This window comes from Annulohypoxylon truncatum (assembly GCF_022578515.1).
Source record: "Annulohypoxylon truncatum strain CBS 140777 unplaced genomic scaffold F4807scaffold_2, whole genome shotgun sequence".
Taxonomy (NCBI): Eukaryota; Fungi; Ascomycota; class Sordariomycetes; order Xylariales; family Hypoxylaceae; genus Annulohypoxylon; species Annulohypoxylon truncatum.
The window spans coordinates 1204120-1223082 of record NW_025953788.1 but is presented as its reverse complement, the minus strand read 5'-3'; the positions used below and the strand labels follow the sequence as shown (position 1 = coordinate 1223082).

The 18963-nt window shown below is 49.4% G+C and overlaps 5 protein-coding genes and 1 non-coding gene across 6 annotated transcripts; 4 read left to right on the top strand and 2 right to left on the bottom strand.

Annotated features, from left to right (window-relative positions):
* Positions 1-6496: 6496 nt before the first annotated feature.
* Positions 6497-8891, top strand: F4807DRAFT_122684 (uncharacterized protein). Its single transcript, XM_047992906.1, has 4 exons — positions 6497-7094; positions 7160-7724; positions 7778-8593; positions 8653-8891. The coding sequence occupies exons 1-4, from the start codon at positions 6714-6716 to the stop codon at positions 8697-8699; spliced, it is 1809 nt and encodes a 602-aa protein (XP_047858862.1). The 5' UTR covers positions 6497-6713; the 3' UTR covers positions 8700-8891.
* A 1190-nt stretch (positions 8892-10081) lies between these two features.
* F4807DRAFT_122690 (uncharacterized protein) lies at positions 10082-10894 on the bottom strand. The gene has a single exon (XM_047992907.1). It carries the CDS (start codon positions 10807-10809, stop codon positions 10270-10272), a length of 540 nt encoding a protein of 179 aa, XP_047858861.1. The 5' UTR covers positions 10810-10894; the 3' UTR covers positions 10082-10269.
* Positions 10895-12063: 1169 nt separating this feature from the next.
* On the bottom strand, positions 12064-15059 carry F4807DRAFT_468264 (uncharacterized protein; the record flags this gene model as incomplete). Its single annotated transcript, XM_048002584.1, has 2 exons — positions 12064-12675; positions 12803-15059. 2 exons carry the CDS (start codon positions 15057-15059, stop codon positions 12143-12145), a joined length of 2790 nt encoding a protein of 929 aa, XP_047858860.1. The 3' UTR covers positions 12064-12142.
* An 801-nt stretch (positions 15060-15860) lies between these two features.
* On the top strand, positions 15861-16571 carry F4807DRAFT_122660 (uncharacterized protein). The gene has a single exon (XM_047992905.1). It carries the CDS (start codon positions 15959-15961, stop codon positions 16475-16477), a length of 519 nt encoding a protein of 172 aa, XP_047858859.1. The 5' UTR covers positions 15861-15958; the 3' UTR covers positions 16478-16571.
* Positions 16572-17006: 435 nt separating this feature from the next.
* F4807DRAFT_t16 lies at positions 17007-17078 on the top strand. Its single transcript has one exon. It is a non-coding gene; the product is annotated as a tRNA-Arg (tRNA).
* A 370-nt stretch (positions 17079-17448) lies between these two features.
* Positions 17449-18848, top strand: F4807DRAFT_407592 (NAD(P)-binding protein). Its single transcript, XM_047996390.1, has 2 exons — positions 17449-18181; positions 18242-18848. Exons 1-2 carry the CDS (start codon positions 17657-17659, stop codon positions 18608-18610), a joined length of 894 nt encoding a protein of 297 aa, XP_047858858.1. The 5' UTR covers positions 17449-17656; the 3' UTR covers positions 18611-18848.
* The last annotated feature ends 115 nt before the right edge of the window (positions 18849-18963 follow it).

Sequence of the window (18963 nt, the reverse complement as noted above, 5' to 3'; positions counted from 1 at the left end):
ATTAGACTATTTGCCTTCGTCTATTGAGTCTGGTGTTTGTTGTTTGACTTCAATCTTATAGGATTCTGATTGAACAGTTGTGTATTGATTGACTCGACCCTCCGTGTTAGATAGATAGTTTGTACAGCCTTTAATACCGGCGGCCACGCGCCGGTCCACTCCAGTGGTAAACAGCCGATGGGCGTTTGTTCATTCGCTTCGACGAATCGTGGTAACCGGACATTATATGCCTAGGAATAGAGTTTGTCGGCCACGTTATGAACGAGGTAGGACGTAGAACTCGTGAGCGGCGTGGGTTCGCCCCGTTTTCCACGTTGAGAAAGGCGTAACACAGTCGTAGTTTCTATGTTGATGGCAAAGCATATTGCCATTACAGGCTTTGAGGAGCATTCCATTATTTTCGCACAAGAGATTAGAACCAGGAGGATCCGGAGGTTTGTGGCATCTATCTGGATAGGTATTGTACTTGGCGGCGTTAGAAGTCGAGGATGCTGACGTCGAGAGTATCGAAGTTACAGGGAGAATCGAACTTGTACAACCGTCTAACATATTAAAGAATAACAATTAATTTTGGCGGATCTTAAAAAGCCCCGAGATAGATTTGGAAGGTATTAACAAGACACTGATAGTTATGAATGTTGTAATACGTACATGTTGTAGTTAATGAGTATACACAATTTGACATGTACCTGATGCTTACCTACCTACCTATCGCTGCCTGTCTACGCATTGTACGTATTAGCATGCTCTCAAGGACCCAATATCTATGGAAGAATGCGAGTAATTTGTACTACATTCATGTCGCTTTAACAATCCTTCAGCTCCTCACTGGACAGCCTGGGGTTTATGGAGCTGGGAAAGGGGCCACCACATCCTGGCGCTCGGTAACCGGCATGCAGTCTCCAGCTGCGGCGGCAGCCTGCATTGCGGCACACATGCTGCCCCTTGCGTACCTGCCTGAACGCCGCTTAAACAGACCTCGGAAGAAAGGTGGAAATTAGATGAGAGAACATGTAGCATCAGAATATAGTAAATAAGCACTTGCCAGCCTGTTGGGTAGCATCTGCTTGAAGTAATATGATAAATATAATCGTTAAGGTTTCTGGGCCTGGGAATGCTGCTATCTAGGTAGGTAGCTAGATGATAGCACAGTGTATGTGGGTTAACTCATTTGCTCTATTCCAACGGGTATCCCATGTCCATATGGTAGCTTCGAATGAGAGGCCATAGGGGTTGATATTGCTACCTCATACGAGAAAAAGGGGTCTCAACCTGACCGACCAACTTACCAACCAGGAACATTACCGACGGTCTCAGATACAAGTAAGAGCCGATATATTGCCTTGGCATAAGTATTTGTAAAAAGATACTACCAATTCTTGTATGCATCTCACTCTGTCGGGAGAGATCGGTCCGAGATCATAACTACGGCCACAGCCATTTATAGAGCATAGCCGGCTGAAAAAGTTGTGACTATTTTGAATGTTTGATGCTAGGATTATGTAGCGTAGTTCCTCGCCTCGCGTTAGGACACCCAGCATAAACGAAAGGGGAAAGTATAAACAGGGGAGATTGCCGATTGGATGACTAGCTCGACGTTACTTTCATGATGCCAGCTCCCGAGACAGAAAGCTTAGTGTGTCCCCCCACTGAGGCTAGGAAGCATAACTCCCCTAAAATTGGTAACATCTTGACCCTTGCTGGTGCAAATCGAACTGACAGCTGGAGTTGGGAGAGAGAACTTTTTGCGTAGCTACCTACCTAAATAAACGTTCATGGGTTCAATCAGCACTTCGAGGTCTCCCCTCGTGTGGACGCTCCCGAGGGTGCGTTGGTACAGTATTCTATATCTCTTGTCGTCCGTACGAAGACGAAACATGGTCACATCCATGATAGATGGTAAAGGGATAATAAAAAAACCTTGCTTTCGCATGTACCTAAATGTTGAGCTCGAAAGCAGCCATCTGAACATGAGCATTGGATGAAGTGGCTAATAGTTGCCACCTCGGTTGCTTCTGCAATAATCTCCCTCTCTGCTCGCTTTAGTATAGTCACCAATTATCCTAGCTGGTATTAATATTTCCGTAGGACAAACGGAACTGGGGCGGAGCAAGTTGATTAAAACCCATCTGTTGGAGCCAGCAAGGGTAGTTCTTCATGGCTGGTATTGCTCGTATGTAGACACGGGAACCGGGTTAGCTCATATCAGAGGGCGTGGTAGTAATTAGTTAACCAACAAACTCTCATGAACTAAGAACGTCATCGGTGTGACACTGGAGAATGAACCAGGGAACAAAACGGCAATGATGGGTAAGAAAGGAAATGACGCAGACCTGGCAAAAAGGAGAAAACGTACGTAATCGAAGGTTCTAAATAATAGACGAAGATGAGTTCCAGAATATGCCAAGCTTCTAGGTCCCAGACGGAGTTGCCTCGATTTCCTCGAAACAGACTCAGGACGGCTCCTGATTTGCTGGTTGCGATGAACGATCATTTCGAATCCCTAGGGGTTTGACGGGGGGAGGCTGGGACCACATTGCGATCTGATCTTAGAACCGGACCCTGGAATTGGGAGCGTTGGAAGCGCACAGACGGTTGCCAGGCTGACAACTTGATAGGCCGAGGAATCCAGGAATCCCGCAATTATATGTATCTCGAAAGATGCCGATACTATGGAAGACATTATAGACGCTAAAGAATTTGCTTGTCATGGTCCCTTTATAACTAGCAAAAATAGCGTATGTCGTCTATTTGAGCAAACAAAAGGCAATGCGGCTCGACAGGTGAGATTGGGCATCGCTGCCGCATGAGGTTGGACCGAAATGATGTCCCTTCTCATTAACGGGCGCGGGGAGAGGCTATCCTATTGTAGGATTGCAGATTAAAGAACTTGCAGCATGGTGACATCCGCTGCATGTTGCGCTTCTCGCGTTAGGTAGGTACCTAGATCAGCGGGCCTGCCAATGCAAAGTGCTCGTGATCTACATGAAATGGGTGCATTAGGGCACATTTCATCACCAGATACACCACCGTAGGATGTCAGATCCATCATTTGCCGGGACTAACAAAAACAAAATATTCCAAAGGTTGGGCTGTGACGCTGATCGGGTCCGATTGGTATTTCTGGAATTATTCTAGTAGAAATTTGAGGGTCTTGTCTAAGGGTGCGGCCGGCAAGACCGGTGCTTAGACGTAAAATAGGGGCGCAAAATTGAATAAATTCCCAGAAAACCAAGAACACGTAGATGAAGCTAAAAGTAATAGGAGGGATGGGAGGGACGGACGTACCCAAGAGTTCCAAAGAAAGATGGATAGATGGGGAAGGGTTAGACGAAAGATTCTACATAATTAGTACCTCCAGGTCTAATGAAGGCCGCGATGAAATGAAGTGTGGCACGCGGCTCGAATGAAGAAGACCCATGAGAAAATCTCAATTCCCTACCCCTGCGGATAAGGCCTATCGAGGTTACTCATTGTTCACTCACCTGGGTCAACGTTTTTGGAGTCTGTATGATCGAGACGCTATGCATGCATGTTTCACGTCTTTCGTCGAATCTGTATGGCCGCCGTAGAGGCCGACGACTCACAGTAGAGCTCCACAACCCCCCTCCTTTTCACAAACTGGGTACGAGGGCCGGATTCGATGGTGTATGCGACAAAATAACCTCGTATGTGCCTTGGCCGGCAATTGGAGATATGTAGGTTAGGCGATCCCGTACATAGCAGATTTCCACGCCCACATGAAGCGGGACAGAGACCACATAGTCGATTTCAAGTTTTAGAAGCAAACTGCTGGTCCTGTGGTGGTTGAGGAAATCAAGCATTCTGCTTTGATTTATGTGGGATGGCAAGATAGGGTCATTTGACGTCTTTGTCAGTTGAAAAGCGGAGCGGTCGAGAAAGAGGGTGTGATGGGAATGCTCACGAGGCTTCTGTCTCTGTTGCCGGCAGCCTTGTGTCCCGTGATAGGACTTATCACAACGAATAGATATAATAGATTTTAATGACGAGGGTCAAACATACTTGGGGATTTCGCCCACGTTGGCATCGGCTTGGTGTGGTATATGTAGGTAGATAAGTTGAAATGGGGTGGAATGTTGAAGTTATTGATCTATGGAATACATATACATATGAATACATTTGAACCTTAAATGTACATAAGTGACAGAACATTGCCTAGCGTACCTGGTAGAAGAAAGGAAAAGAAACCTAACTTTATTTAAGGTTAAGTTAAGGGATCTGGCGAACTTGAAGCTTAACATGGGTATAATGAGATGTAGTATACACATGTAACGCGTGTGCTGAACTCGTGATTCCAAGATGCTGTCAGATCCTTGAATCGAACGTGTTTACGTCGCCTTTGTCGTTGCAGTACCTATACTACCTATGTAGATAGTAGATTTTCATGGTTGATGACGATGATGTTCGAGCTTCCCGCTTCTCGTTGCCCCGTGCACCATAACACATTTTTTTATGACGGCTTCCAATAGTCGTACGGTAATGAAATTTATGTTACTTTGTACCATACGGAATTACAGGGTTATGGGGCCCTAGGGCTGGCCTATGCTGAGCCTATACCCTGAGGTATACTCTGAAGAACAGGCCAATTGATGCTCCGAGCACAGTGTAAGTCTAATTTTAATCCATTGGATCCAATGGGCTTCCGCTAACTTTACCTTGCAAGCCGCGACGGCCCCCCCTTCCTTTGCAACTAGCAGCTGCAACTGATTGATAGTTTCCAATGACAATGTCCAGGTGAATGGGAAGTATCGATGAATGGATAGGAAATATGGGATCCAATGTACCTAGGTAGGTAGGTACATCGTAGGCATGTACCTAGCGCCATGCCACCTGCCTGCCATACTCCTTATCACTCATAATAAATTTCATGCTGTTTAAACTTCTGACGTTTTGTTTTTGTTACCAGGTTACCAGGTTGCTAGGTTCCCTAAAGTCTCCATAGTCCATTATCCCCCGTCAACCATCGACCGTTCCACCATCTTACCCAACCAAGCGACCCCCCTTCTTCCCCCTGCGTCCCTGGGAATCTTTCAAGTGCCAAGTTTCCATCCATACCTGCTACATGCTTGACGAGTAGACAGAAAAAAAAATCTAGCACGATATTTTTCTTCATCTCTTCTCGAAATTTACCAATACTACCTAATAACATATCATCTCAATATCGACTTGATGGTTCTCATCTTCTCTTAAGGCATTTTGCCATAATCTCTTTTCTCCCTTCTCTATTTCTACTCCCGCATCTCCCTGCGACACCTGGGCATCTCTCCAGCCTATCCCGCGGCATACTCCGAGTTGCTGTGCCGTGCCCTGTTGTACCTAGTATAAGAGTATATCTCCTCACCTTCGTTCCAGCTTTCTGATTGGTCTTCTCGCTTTCGACTTGTACCGTTCTGCCGCACCAAGATCTCGACAACAGCTCAAGGTGCCAAACAGATCGGTTAACTTACCTGACTCACTACCTCCCTACTAGCTGACTTATCCACTGCTTAGCACAGGGACCCCTCTGGAGAATTTAGAGTGGACTATCTCGTACAGCTGGGTTGGTAACCTTTAGGTCAGCCAGTCGACCTTTATTGTTCCTACTACCCGTCCGATACTCAACCTGATAGGTGTCCTGGCTTTGAGCTTCTGCTTCAGTCGACCATCCAATCTTGTTACGTATCAAGTGCGCCGAGACCTCTCTAGCTGTTATTAGGAATCGCAAGAGGGTTCCCCGGTAGACCCATCACCGCCTCACGCACTGGTTACACCCTTGCCAAAATTTACCCCCTACAGCCTACAGCATACAGCCTACTTGGAAAAGTCGCTCTATTGGCCCTAAACGTTTTGCGCGTCGCGTGCGAGCACAGCCTCCATTCCCTCGCTACAAGCCATTCGCCAAAAAAGAAAACGCCATCGAAAAAAAACTCAGTTAGCAATAACCGTTACTTTGAGTTTGTCTCCGACGAAGCTCTGTTGCCAAAGCGATTCTGAGTTTTCTGAAGGGTTTCTATTAAGAGGCGCTAAACATCCCAGGCTTAGCCCTTCGTTTATTTTGGCGGAAGAGGAGGACATAAAATAAAAAAGGCGAAAAAAATAAAAAGTGAAAGAAAAGGAAAATCCTGACTTACCCAGGTTGGAAGGGTCCCTGCGGTCAAGCCCGCAATTCTTCGCCGCCTTTTTTCAACTTGCCCTCGCTGCAGGCCAATTTTTTTCTCCACCGCAATCACTTTCAGGACAGGTCCAAGTCCCCTTTCTAGAGGTTTAGGACCTATCATATATACCTTGGAAAGATTTGGCAACCTCCCAGTGGTACACCAACATTAAATAATCGGTATTTCAGCTCCGTCACGGCGTGCTACCCGACTTAATCTCTCGGCTTCCTGCATTTTACTGCACAGCCAATCCTGCCTAACTTTTTCAGCCAACCAGCCATAACTATCCGTTGTCCCATCGACCGATTTTACCTGTCTTTTCTACCGACCACCCTCGCTTCCCAAAGAGACGTTGCGACTTTGACGAAGACGCTTTGTCTCTTCCTCGTCTCTTGTCTCAGCCGAGACTAAGGAGAGGTTGCGAGTTCGAGTTCGAGTTCGGACATCGCCGACATCACCTAGGCGTTTTCGCCCATCTATATACGCGTAGTTCAGGGAGCTGCAGCCTGCTGGCTCCCATCAGCAGCTGCCCCAACCCTCAATACTATTGTGGTAATCATGAATCAACAACACGATATGTATTACGACTATCCGAACACGGCAAACCGGTCGCCGGGGTCGACGAGGCAAGGTTATGCTACTGTTGGCCTACCCTCGGGCCTAGGTAATCGGTCGGGGCAGAGACCACTCGAGTCTCTTGGTCAGCATATGGGATCCCCTTCCTTATACGGACACGATGATCGGATCGGTGGCGGTGCAGGATATGAGTCGCTGTCCAGATTCGACCGTATCGCACCCAGCGGTATGCAGTCTGGTTACATGTTGGAGAACAGTCAAACGTGGGGATATAACGGCGGAGTGGCTACCATGAACGGTCCCATGAACGGTAACGGTAGGTTAGCGGTGAGGGCTGTAAATCGCCGAGCCGCTCTACCTACGGTGAGTGCCCCTTGCCTGTTCCTGGAATATGGAGAATTGTCGCTGATCGGAATATGAAACACTAGACTTGGACTGATCAATCAGGGTTGGGCGTGCATTCTATGCCTCAGCTATATGATCCGAATATGTCGATGAATGGGAACGACCATGATCTATCCAGCATGGCCGGCGCTGCTGCTGACACTCGGGGGATGATGGCTACTCCAGGAGCGTCCGATTCCGAACAGCTTATTCCTACAGCCATCGTTATCAAGAACATCCAGTTCCAATGTCGAAAGGAGATCCTGCAAGGGCTTATGGCCTCGATGAATCTCCCGCAACCGTATGCTTTTAATTACCATTTCGATAAGGGTGTTTTCCGAGGGCTTGCTTTTGCCAATTTCTCAACAGCTGAGGATACTGCTGTTGTAATTCAGAAGATGAATGGTTTAGAAGTTATGGGCAGGAAGTTGCGCGTCGAATATAAGAAGATGCTGCCCCAGGATGAACGCGACCGGATTGATCGGGAGAAGCGGGAAAAGAGAGGTCAGCTTGAGGAACAGCATAGAGCGCCGCTTCCTATGCACCAGCAGAGCGCCCTTCAGGCCCTCGGTGTGAGTGTTAACAAGCAACCAAGCAATTCGCCTCTACGTGGGTCTTCCTAGATCATGGTCGAGTATGACGGCTTTGCTAACATATTGCAGGAGACGTTGACCTAAATGACCCAACGACTCTCGAATTTTACACGCAGCTTACTCTCTTCAAGAGCGATCCGTCCCGCGAAGTCCACATCTTCTCCCCCGACGTCACCCCCGAGCAGCGACGGCAGATACATATCCTTGCCCATAATATGGGCTTGGAGCACAGATCCGTTGGCGAAGCTGATCGAAGACAGATCCAGATTATGAAGCGACCGCAAAACTCGCCTCCCGTCCATGCCCAGAGCCAGCTACCGAACGTCTCTTGGGAAGATCATCGACGCGGACTTAGTCGTGCTGCTACATACGACTTCACCGAGTCCCGTATCGGATCTAGCGCCTACCACGCGCTCGGTAGGCAGGGCCCTACGTTGGAGCTCCCTGGTAGCCCAGACACCGGAATACCGAACAACCTCCGGGCTGCTAAGAGCTTCGCGGATCTGCGCACACACAGTCCGAGCCCTGCGCCGTCCGGTTCGAGCTATGCTGGCCTTGGAAATGGCCTCGGGGCCCGCTATGGTGATTTTTCCCAAACCTCGTTGACCACGCCGCCCAACTTAACCCCGACATCAGGTCAAAATGCGGCGTCGAGCACCGATGCTCTATTGGCGAATAATATGAGCTCGATAAGTTTGGGATTTGACTCGGGCGCTTCGCACATGCGTGCTAGGGAGACGCCCGGGGCCATCGGGAGTCAAAGGCCTGGTGCGAACGGAGCAGCTAATCGCAATGCTCCCGATAGACAGCCACGAGGTCCTGAATGGGGAGAGGCTGGCCAAGGATTCGGTGGTCGCAGCCGTGGTCATATGCAAAGAGGTAGCGGTTAGTATCAATCCTGAGTGTCTGACAGCGTCATTCGTACTAACTTGGCCCACGCACAGATTCGTCAGATGCAGGACGTAGCGCTGGCACTGCTCGTTATCACTGATTTTATCATTCCTATAAAATCCGAAATGGAGGGCGCGGGAAGTAACGACAAGCCGTGAGCCATATGGACTTAGACGCTTCTCGAATGATTTTCCAATTCCTTCTAGCTTTGCTTTACTGCTCATCGCTATGGCATAGGCTTCAATTCTTGGGATTGGCAGAAATGCACGACGGTCACGACGTTTTGAAACCTCGGCTTCTTTTGCATCAACCCATCGACCAATCCGCCTCCACGACGAGCGTTGGATCTCCGTCATCACAAGTATAACCCAACGAGAGACGACTTATGACATAGACTTCATTGCCTTCATTGACCTGACGTCAAGGTTCGGCCTGTCGCAGCACGATTTTTCGCATCTCGATCGATACTTCGACTCGCATTGTTTTATCTCTTTTTCACGCCGACGATTTCCCCTAATAATATCTTTGTAATATGAGATTTGATTTTGATTATTGTTTTATTCGACTTCCATCTTAAGTTTCTCCGGCCGTCCCGGATTGGGAAGAACTGCAAGATCACGGAGTTTGCGATGGTGAAAGGTTGCAGTGTTGCATGGAAAACAAAATTTAAGGGGAACAATGGTGCACATCGTTCCATTTTTACAATACCCTCATCACGATGATTGACAAATGAACCATCTCTGGATACACCATACAGCAATTTATGGGCGACCATTCACGGCATCACGACTTGAACTCCTATACCCTCCGAGGTGTCTTGGGGTCTTGACGGCTTCCGAGGGGAGGTTGTCAAGCCTGGAGAACCTCTTTACGATGGTTACGCTGTTATGACGCATATGCACATCACTAGATGGCAAAGCGATGCTGGCTGGCCAATTAGCCCAGGCGAATCCCTACTAATTACTGTTCCGAGGAGCAATCTACGGGGCATCCCTGGTAAATAAAGGTCAGCGTAGCTTCGGAGCGACTGGAAACGACGAACGAAGCAATGAAGATGAAGATAGCAAGAAGAAGAAAAAATTCATTGCTGAGCAAGGAATTTGTGTTTTCACTGGAGGACAGAACAGAACGAAGGCGGACGGGACAAGAAGATCAGATAAAATTATTTGCATTTGTATATGGTTATTCGCGCCGCATCGACTACGCTATGTTGAGGTTTTTCGTCTTTTACTCCTTTAGCCGCATATCATCCCGACTTCTACCAGCATTATTCGGCTCGGCGCTTCCCGTCTAATGAAATATAGCGTCCAAAGACGATGCATTATCGTTCCGGAGTTTGCGGAAGGCCCTTGGGCCTCGGGTCGGGAAAGTATTAATCATCGGGCTAGGGAGAGACATTCGCTATAGGCGCCCTGCTGCAATACAAAAAGTATTTGATCGTTTTTTCAACATGAGACTTCTACGTGATACAGCACCGATTCGATTAACGCCGGACTTCCTTCTACCTCCTGGAGTGGGCTTCTGGACGAAGGTTCAGTCACAATTGTTAGGATAGAGTGTGCCTGGGGCTCTCTTTTATTATTAGTGAAGTATATGTGAGTGTAAATTTAGGGTTAGCTAATTCTATTAGATGATTCATATCGCAATCCCGTTCCTATAATCCCTGTTATCTATATGGGCACGACCCTCCACTTCACCTCACCAGGCGCACAAGTCATTGAGCCCTCCACGCCGTTCTTTCCACCTAAAGTTTTGGCGGCGTCAATAGCAGATCCGAGCACATCGACGACATCGGTTCCCCCAACGTATACTTGGTCGCTTGATGGCGGCGTCGCAGGTTGTACTTGGAACGCGCAACCGCCCGACGTAAGCAGCGTGTTGAAACGGTCCGTCGCGTAGGCTGAGAGGAGATAGTCTCGATTTGAAGATACTTGAGCAGCGCGAAGAGAAGCACAATTGTCAAGCCAGGACGACGAGGCGGCGCTGACGGAAGCGACTATGGAGGGCGTTGTGGGCCCGCAGTAGTTGGATGGATTTCCGGGTTGGGTTTCCCACGCCCAACAGGACGGTGGGTTTGTGGGCGGAGACGGGTACGGGTAAAGACTGCAGGCCGGACTGGAGTCATCCCATGTTGTTGTGGTAGGGCCTGTTGGGAGGCTGAGCGCCACATTGGGTAGTATTAAGGACGTGAGGATGTGATAGATATGCATCTTGAATGAGGATGAGAATAGGAGACACGTATGTGCCGATATCGAGCTTAATATCACTCAACTGATCTAAGGAGATTTTATCGAAACGACCTACTTATATCGTAGGATGAGGAGAAGCAGTGATGCATGTGAAACTTATATATACATTGTTTGTGTATATCCTCGGTGACCTTATATACCCGTCTTGTATAACGAGGAACCCCAAATCACCCTTAAAGCGTCTACCAAAATACCCGACGTGATGCGTTCTTCCAAAGATCTACGGTGAGAGCAACTCTTCCCACCTTCGCCGTTTGCGCCCCAAAGGCCCGGCCCCCAAAGTGAGGGCCAATGCACGGGCTCGTCACATAAATTAGCTACTATATACACATACATATTATACGACTTAGGAAAATTTAAAAAGAGATCTCCGCCGCCAAAACCTGGGAGCCGGATCTACGCGCGGCCAATTGGCGACGTCGGACGCGCGGGCGCGGAACCCCCCCTCCCCAATTGCGTCGCAAAGCGAACGTCCAATGAGGAGTGCCGGGCCCCCGAGGAGCGCGGGCGGCTAAGGGGTCAGCTGGTTAGCTAATGCGTATACTAATACTAATACTAAGGGGCGGACGCGGTCTCAGCACAGCGCTGGGCGGGCGATGTCGTTGGTTGGTTGGATGGAGTTGGGGATGGGATGATAGGATGGCGGGATGGGTTTAGGGAAGCCAATAGAAGAGATTAATTACCTATGATATAGCTGTATTATAGCATAACCACTGAACCGATGGAGAGCCGGTGTGGGTTAGGTTTATCTGGGGGGAATATTTGAGAACACCTAGGTACCTATATTCACAGCCTACCTAGGTCAAGGTATGTATTACGGTACGAGCTATGGTACGTGCCGTGCCACCCCCTGTCCTCGATACGATACCTGGGATATAATGGGAAATGTTTTTTCTTTTTTTATTAAAATAGTTTACTTTTTCGATTTCCTCTTAAGGGTTAAAGTGTGACTCGCATGTCGAGTTTGCATGACCTCACTCTTTGACGGGTACTATTGACGGAATGGATTTCCCAACACATGGAGATTGGGTCTTCGGCCAACATGCATTCATTTGATGATAGTTATATCTGCCGATCCTCTATGCCGTTCAATTAATCTAGGGGGAAACGATGCATGAATCTCTACCAGGGATGTAAGGGGGAGTTGAGGCTGACATGGCCCTGAAGATATGACGACGTACGACGTAGGTATTATTTACCAACGTCATAACATACCTACCTGGGACCTATTTAAATATATACTTATACACTAAATATTCACATCTATCCATAAATCCATTGGTAGTTTATTTCATTATGCCCATACCGTGCCCCCAGATGTCGATGCGTCGACTCCTATCCTCACGATACCGGAAGCGCCTCTAATCTCGCCGAATTCATATTTCAAATTCATCTCATTAACATGCCAGTCCCTATCCCTGCGTTTCATCGTGCTCAAGCTCTCGAAGCGGGCGAGCATCCACGAGTCGCACACGTAATACATGGCTCCCGCGATGGTGCTCGGGTCGACGGGCATGTGCGGCCACGCGACGAAAAATGAGCCGATGACCACGAGAACCATGATGCAGAGGATGCCGACGGCGGCCCACGTGCAGATGTTGTGGACTAGGAAGGTCTGGGTAACGCGGAAGGGCACGTTACTAAGGAAGATAGTCAGGAACTCCGAGAGGATGGATGTTACTGCTACCACAGCGAGGAAGCTATGTCGTCGACGGATCGCCGACCAAAGACCTGAGAAGGCGTTCGTCGGTGGCGCGAGCAAAATCGAGTGTCGCGCCTCCTGGGGCGAGCTGGCAAGAAGTTGGTAGGGGCTTAGGGTTGCGATGCCTGGTAGATTGTTAGATATTTAAATCTGGATAAGGTACAGATAGTAGTACCCCTAGGTAGGAAGATAGAGAAAGAAAGGGAATCGGCAAATGGGGACGAAATGGGGAGAAGAGGAGGGGAGACTTACTACTGAAGAACGAGGCCCAGAAGAAACTGATAACCACACCAACAGCCGTAAACAAGAACCGCACTCCAAACGATTCGCTATCCATGAACCTCTCAAACGGCGTATCGCCACCCGTATTGTTATAATACAATATCAGGGCCAACAATCCGCATAGGACAAAGAGGAATAACAGCCGTCCCGCGTAACCCAGCATTAGGAAGGGAAGGTGATGCTTCGATTTCGTACGTGCAGCATGATGATCTTGCGGCTCCTTTACCTCGCTAGCAATCAGCCCTGGCACATTTCCTCTATCCTCGCGCAGCATAATGCCATACTCCACCGTCCCATTTACGCCCTGGAAGTAATCCAGCTTGAACCAGCGATCCTCCAACACGCTCTCCAACAACCCCTTCGGCATCCTCCCCGCGTCACTTCCGGCCGGCAAGCTCGTAAACAGACGGCGAACATCCGGGTTCAGCGCCAACGACGCCGTGCCGCATATACTCCAAGGATTCGTGCCAACGCCCGACCTCCAGCGCATTAGAACCGCGAGGATGGCCAGTGTCGCCACGCCCATGACGCCAAGCAGCGCAACGGTAGCCTTAGCCGCCTGGTCGAAGACGGCGAGCACGTACGCGCAGTTCTTCCCGACCCCGCTGCCCTGGACGCACTCCGCGCCCTTCAGATCGAATGCCACAGCCTCCGCCGACAACGGGATGAGCAGCGCAGAAATAAGCACCAGCAAAGAGGTCAAGAAGACGAGGGCCTGGCCGCCGGCAAGAGAGCGAATGCCGGAGATAATGGACTGCCAGCCGGAAGTGTTGAGGCACAGTGACTCGTGGCCGGGGGCGCCGCCCCGGGAGTGCGTGAGCTCGTGCCAGGGCTGCAGGATCTTGGCGTTGACGTCGAGGATGCGGATCGGGATCGCGAGGAGGATGGCTAGGAGAGTCGGGAGGAACATGCCGATGAAGTAGGAGCCGTAGGTTATGGTGTATGTCTTTACCCCCTTACCATTACTATTACTAATTTGGCTGTTTTGTTCCGAGGGGAGGGAGGGGTAGAATGTTGCTGTGGCGGTAGGGGCGCCATGCGAGTCGGTCTGCACGCTGGTAGAGGGCGTGACGAGAACATGGGTCTCTTGCGTACCTGTGGGTTGCCCTTGAGAGTTTGTTAAGGTGACCGTTTGGGGTATTGAGACGGGCGATGGGATGCTTGTTGAAGTTGTCGTTATGCCTTGCGAGTCAGTAGTAGTAGCTACGACAGGCGTTACGAAGGTGGGTGTTTGAGGGGTTGTTATTTCTGAGACCGTAATGGTTCCCACGTTGCCGTGATCCGAGGCATGTACACTTGACGTGATGTCATCTGATATAGTCTTCGATCCAACATCGCCGTAGTCCTCGCTAGCCTTAGAAGACGCTATCGTTGGTGTTGGTTTCCTACTCTGCGAGACGGTCACAGTCCCGCCAGCACTGCCGAAGTCACCCTCCGGCTTAGACCACGCTGGCTCAGTAGTGGGTACAGTTGTGCCTCCATCGGCAGAATTAGTGGTATGTGCTGCTGGCGTAGTCGATGGGCCTGGATCGGTAACGGTCTGAATACCGACATGTCCAAAATCGTCTTCGGCTGGCGACATAGTCTCCTCGGGCTGGGAGGTAGGTTGAGAAGTAGGCTGAGAGGTGAACTCGGTGGTCTCGGCGCGGCCAACTATTGAGTCGGCAGTGGAATGAGGACCAGAACCCGTCAAGTCAACTGAGATAGGTGTATAAAAGTTTTCAATTTGGATGTCTCTTGCATCAAGAACACTGATAACGTCGAGGTCCTTATTGAGAACGGGTAAAGCGTGCAGAGCCCACGCGAGTAACCCTATGAGCGCTAGTATTACAAATAGTAACGTGGTTAGGAAAGGCCATCTCAATGCCGAGGGCTTGTAGTTTGGACGTTCTTGATCTATGACAAGCGGGGCATCCACAGGAATTTCGTTATAAACGACCATATCGGGTTTGTAGGCCGTTGAAATTGAAGTTTGACTGTAGTCCATCCTTGAACTGGATCGTGACCGGTTACTGTGGTACTCAGGAGGGCTCTCGTCCTCGATGGAAGATCCAGTTGGGGCCACATAGTGTCCTCCGCTATATTGGCGCTCATATCCTCGAGTCGTATGAATGTCATCTTCATCCACCCCGTCGTCGTCCCTTGAGCTCCCATGCTGAATATGGGACTGTGGAACGGTATCAAACCCTAATCTCCCCCCACGCGGTACCGTCGTAATATGCGACATGATGTCGTCTTTATTCAATAGTTCCTCGATTCCATTCAAGCCATTGTTGGACAAACGTAGCGGTATGTTCCTGGGGCACGTCCGAGTTCTCGGCGAGAGAATATAAACCCAACTCCATCATAAATTGTAAGATGGGGCAGGCGCGCTTGATATTCTATTTGTGAATCCTTGGCGGAGCACTGCCGTCGATGCATCGTTATATTACAGTCCTAGGCTAGGCATGGGTTATAGCTGATTATAGCCTATCCCATTCTTATTTCAGTGGTTGGGAATCTTGGCAGTTTTCAGCTGGCCATACAATTAACCTCTATTTCACCAATTAATTGGAGATGGTCGCCTGGTGTCTTGTCGATCAGAGCATCTAGCTGATTCTCTAGCGCGAAGCCTTATATATTACCTAACGCATAGGTACCTAGAAGCTCATGATTTGGCTCACCGCTTAGTCAGAAACGATGTTTTGAAGTTCGAGACGCTGCGTGCCGAGAGACCTATAATAGTATCGATTTGATGGAGAACGGTTAGCTCAGCGGTGCCTATCTACCGAAGAAGCCGTGTTGGAGTTGGGCGCAGAGGCGTCGACGCTACCGCTGCGGGCTATTCCTACAAGACCATTCATTCTCTTGCTAAATGGCACGATCATAGCGCTCTCTCGAAACGGAAAAGTTGGATGCAATAGGAAATTGTTGTAAAAGAGCGGACTCATCGAACCTTGTATTAGAAATGAGAAGTCATGCGACGAACGGTAGATGGGCTTAAGATCGCAAAATGTCTTGGCGTAAGACACCTATTCATAGCGTGCCCGTTTGGGGTTGGATACCAGCCCTACAGGGCGCCGCTGAACAATGTGAGATTGTCCCTCTTTTAGTCAGACGGACTGACGGGATTGAAAATGACCCGTAATGGTACCATTTAGATTTCAGGATCGCATTCCTAGCGATACCCACCGTCATTATCCACGCCAATCGATCGGAATCATAAATCATAACGAAATGTCCACCAAATCAACATCGCCGCTGAGGCTTTTGTTCCTGACAGAGGGCGTCATGAAACTTGCCGGGGGTTTGGTGTTCATGATCTCGCCTCAAACCCCATTGTCGGTAGCGGTGGCTGCTCCCATCCCGCCGTCAGCCCTACTCCTGACACGGCTTTTGGGTACGCAGACTTTCACACTGGGCATCTCCATGCTTCTCGCATCTACTAGGACGTCGAAGGCAGTATCAAGCAGACGGATTGTCTACTGGACGATATTCGCGAGAGACGCGACATTAGTAACCGTGCTCGCCTTACAACTCTTGTTTGGTCAGAATAGCGATGCTTTGGGGTTTTCGGTCAAGGGGCTGCGTGCGTGTCTTGCAGAATTGATGCCCTTTTGCTTGGGTCACTTGTGGATTCTTGCTGCGAAACCGCATTGGTTCTAGTGGTCATAGAAAACATGAGGTTTCTGAGCCTCCATGAAAAGGCTAGGCAAAAGTTCTCTAATTCACCAGTGGGAGTTAGCCATGAGCATCTATGATATCCATAATTAGAATATCATGAGAATAAAAAGAAAGGTATACGTTATGAGCGAATGCCCTTCCTATATTCAACGTTTGTGATTAGAGTTTCTCTAGTTTATAAGAGTTTCGGCAGGTGCACTACATTTGGCGGGGTATTGGGGTATTTTCCATGAACCTGGCAAGAGCTCCCTAAGCTCCCAACTTAACCAATGCAGTATCGATTCTTCGCAATAATCACGCATGCAATATAGAAAATTAATCTTGAAAGGGGTGGTCTTCGCGCTCGGGTTTACCTCATTTACTGCCTTTCGCTGGTTCATTTTACAAAGGGTGAAACTTAGTAATTAATTCATTTACATGGGGAACCTAAGCGCACGAGCAATGTGGAAAGATATATAACGTGTTTTATCTCGATCTAAAACCAATCCGGTCTGGAAATTCATGTCCGAAGGTCCTCCTGGCGCAATGGTAGCGCGTTAGACTTCTAATCTAAAGGTTGCCGGTTCGAGCCCGGCGGGGGATGCATTTGATTTTTGATTGCTTCCGCTTCCCTTGCCCTCAAAATACGTCATTTTTCTTTTTCTTTTTATATATGTATTTTTTTCCAATTCCGTTTTTTACAGGTAATTGGAAATTCTTAGTACAATGGAACAAGAGCAACCTCGATATTGAAATCGCAAGTGATTGCAACGCAAATCGTTGAAATCTCGGGGGCTAACTCTTAAGTTAGGTCCCTAATTAGGTAGGTACTTGTTAAGTAGTATGTGTTGCCCGGGGCTATAAGGGCATTGGTGTTACGCAAGGTTCGGAGTGTCTTGTAGGTACTAAAATCCGGTATGCGGCCGGCTTTCCTGCACCCGAACTGGGTTAATGCCTAAACTCCCTTTCGCGATCGGAGATAGAGACCCAATCGAAAGCGCGGTCCGACACTGTTGGAGAATGGCGGGACCAAAGATCAGACTTGGCTCTTAGAGACACGAACTTATCGCGCTTTCAAAGTTCAGTCTCGCAGCACCGCAGGAGAAAAATGTCTTCTCTACGAAGTATTAAAAGCGCAATGCTGGACACCGGGACTTTTCATTTACCAAGCCAAAGCAAGCAATGAAGCAAGCTCTGTGCAAACTCTCACGTCGTCTCAAGCCAGTCCGCTCTCCTTTACCAACTACAGCTACAGCTGCACCATCCAAAAACCCCATCGTTGCGCCCCCTAGTCGCACATACGCCAACCAGTCCACCATGGCTTCCAGCGTCTCTCCCTCCCTCAGCGGCAAGGTTGCCATCATCACCGGTGGCTCGAAGGGCATTGGAAAAGCCTCGGTCATCGCGCTCGCGCGCCTGGGTGCCACCGTTGTCATCAACTATTCCTCCGACGAGCAGGCCGCGCAGGACACCCTCGCCGAGGTAAAGAAGCTAGGCGCGGGCGAGGCCCGTCTCGTGCGCGCCGACGCCGGTACCGTGGAGGGTGTCCAGTCGCTTGTCAAGCAGACCGTAGACGCCTACTCCAAGATCGATGTGCTGGTCCCCAACGCCGGTGTGCTGCCCATGAGGGACCTCGAGCACACCACCGAGGCGGACTTCGACCGCACCTTCGCTATCAACGTCAAGGGTCCCTACTTTCTCGCCCAGGTAAGCGTTTCTGAAGATATTCGTAAACATAGACGTGATATGATCGTTAACCGCTCGCAGGCCGCCGCCCCGCACATGCCGCGCGGCTCGCACATCATCTTCCTGTCTACCACTCTGGCCGTCGCCTCCACCGTCATGCCCGGCTACCTGCTGTACAACAGCACCAAGGGCGCCATCGAGCAGATGACGCGCGTCATGAGCAAGGACCTCGGGCGCAAGGGCATCCTCGTGAACGCCGTCGCGCCCGGTCCCACCGGCACCGAGCTCTTCTTCCGCGGCAAGAGCGAGGAGATGCTCAAGACCATCGCCAACTTCAACCCCCAGGGCCGCATCGGCACCCCCGAGGATATCGCCGAGGCCGTCGTTTTCCTGTCACATTCCTCCTGGGTTTCCGGACAGGTGCTCCGAGCTAATGGCGGTATGGCTTAAGTAAGGATGAAATCCAAAGCACCTGCAGGGGGAGACATCAGTCACGAAGAACCTGAAAGGGATATACCCAGATAGCCGTAGCCAGACATTAACAGTATATTTTCTTCCTCGAGAACTATGAATGCCCCCTGCCCAGTTTGTTATGTGTCATGATCGTATTAACTGTTCTTTTCAGGGGGTATAGAATACCGTATTCAAGAATAGAATGCATAGACTTAGGCACGAGCTTATCCTTTAGTCGCTAACGACTGCTTGTTGTCGTTGTCTATTTCATCCTTGGCAGCCTTTTTTCCACATGTGACTTATGTTCGCTAATTTGTCAGAACGCCGTAGTATTCATTCCTATTGCTAGC